Source organism: Penaeus vannamei, chromosome 5, assembly GCF_042767895.1.
Source record: "Penaeus vannamei isolate JL-2024 chromosome 5, ASM4276789v1, whole genome shotgun sequence".
NCBI lineage: Eukaryota > Metazoa > Arthropoda > Malacostraca > Decapoda > Penaeidae > Penaeus > Penaeus vannamei.
Genome location: NC_091553.1, coordinates 46,247,195 through 46,248,796, shown reverse-complemented (window position 1 = coordinate 46,248,796; position 1,602 = coordinate 46,247,195). Strand labels below are relative to the sequence as shown.

The 1,602-nt window shown below is 51.0% G+C and overlaps 1 protein-coding gene across 1 annotated transcript in view; it reads right to left on the bottom strand.

Annotated features, from left to right (window-relative positions):
• Nucleotides 1-550: 550 nt before the first annotated feature.
• Nucleotides 551-1,602, bottom strand: part of LOC138861816 (centaurin-gamma-1A-like) — a gene marked incomplete at its 3' end in the record, with an annotated part of 612,250 nt that continues 611,198 nt past the window's right edge. The window contains exon 4 of the mRNA XM_070121666.1: nt 551-706. Within this exon, the coding sequence (XP_069977767.1) occupies nt 551-706 (156 nt within the window). The remainder of the gene's footprint in view (nt 707-1,602) is intronic.

Below are 1,602 nucleotides of genomic sequence, written 5' to 3'. Positions count from 1 at the left end.
TGTCTCGCCACCTGCACCAGCTGAGTCGCCCGCGCCGCGCGCGGTTCGCCGTGAAAAGGGGAGGGGGCGGAGAGGGAGGGAGGGGGCGGAGGGAGAGGGAGGGAGGGAGGGAGGGAGGAGAAAGGGGAGGTGGGAGGAGAAAGGTGAGGAGGGGAGCGGAGGGAGGGAAAGGAGAGGGAGGGAGGGGAGGAGGAAAGGGAGGGAGGGAGGGGAGGAGGAGAGGAAGGAGAAAAGGAGGGAGGGAGGGAGAGGGAAGGGGAGGGGGAGGGGAGAGGGAGGAGAGAGAGGAAGGGGAGGGAGGGAGGAGGAGGGAGGGGGAGGGATGGAGAAGGGAGAAGAGAATGCAATGACGAAGGCAGAGAAGAAAAAAGAAAGGGGAGGACAACCAAAAACAACCAAACAAACTAAACAAAACAAACAAAAAAAACAACCCCCAACACCCCCCAAAAAAAAAAAATCCCAAAAAAAAAAAATCCCACACCCCCCCACCCCCCCAAAAAAAAAAAAATAATAATAATAAATAAAAAAATGAAAAAAAAAAACAACGCCAATCATCACACTTACCCTGAGTGCCCACCAGGATGAGCGGCACCTCCGTCGTGTTGCGGTAGTGTGCCATCTTCGCGTAGTAGTTGTAGATGGCGTTGAAGGACGACTCGTTCTCGAGGCTGAACACGAAGATCACCGCGTCCACCCATGCCGTGAACTGTGAGGCGAGGGAGAAGAAAGGGTTAAATTCATGTCATTTTTCTAATTCTGTGAAGCAAGGGAGAACAAATTTTTATGTAATTTTTTTTCTAATTCTCTCATTTTTATTATACTTGTTTATCTGTTTTTTGTTTTTTTTAATATATAGATATGCTTTAAATATATGTTACATTTACTCTTTAGTGAATATTTCAATTAATTCTTAATAAATATTATTCCCTTTTTAATAAATATTGTATCTACTATTCACTAAATATCATACCTACTTATTTTAATATGCATTATATCTATTTTCTTCCATTCGTATAGGAACAGAAGAACCAAACAATGAACAATAAACAAACAATCTCTCAGGCCCTACCCCCGCCCCCCTTTAAATACATTCCAGGCCCCCCCCCTACCTTTCCTCCTACCTCCTACCCCCTCTACCCTCTCCCCCTCTCACCTCACCCTCCCTTCCCCAACCTTCCAGCCACCCCCTCCTACCTTTCTCTCTGAGCCCCTACTTTCTACCTCTCTCCTCACTCCTCTCCCTACCTTCCCCCAACCCTCCAGCCTCCCTCCCCCAACCCCACCAAGCGACACGTTAAAACATTCCGCAAGCAGTCACACAAACAGTCACACAGTCACACAAGCAGTCACACAAGCAGCACCAGCAGCGTCGCCCACCTGATGGCACCGCCGCTCGGAGTGCCACCGCTGCCACCATGATAATCGTGACCCAGTTCGGCCGCTGTATTAAAGCTGGAGGGCCCAGGCAAGGGGGGAGGGGGGGGAGGGGGGACGGGAGGGGGGAGGAAGGGAGGAGGAGGGGAGAGGGAGAGGAGGGGAGGGGAGGAAGGGGGAGGGGAGGTAGGTTGGAGGCGGAAGGGAGAGGAAGAGGGGAGGGAAAGA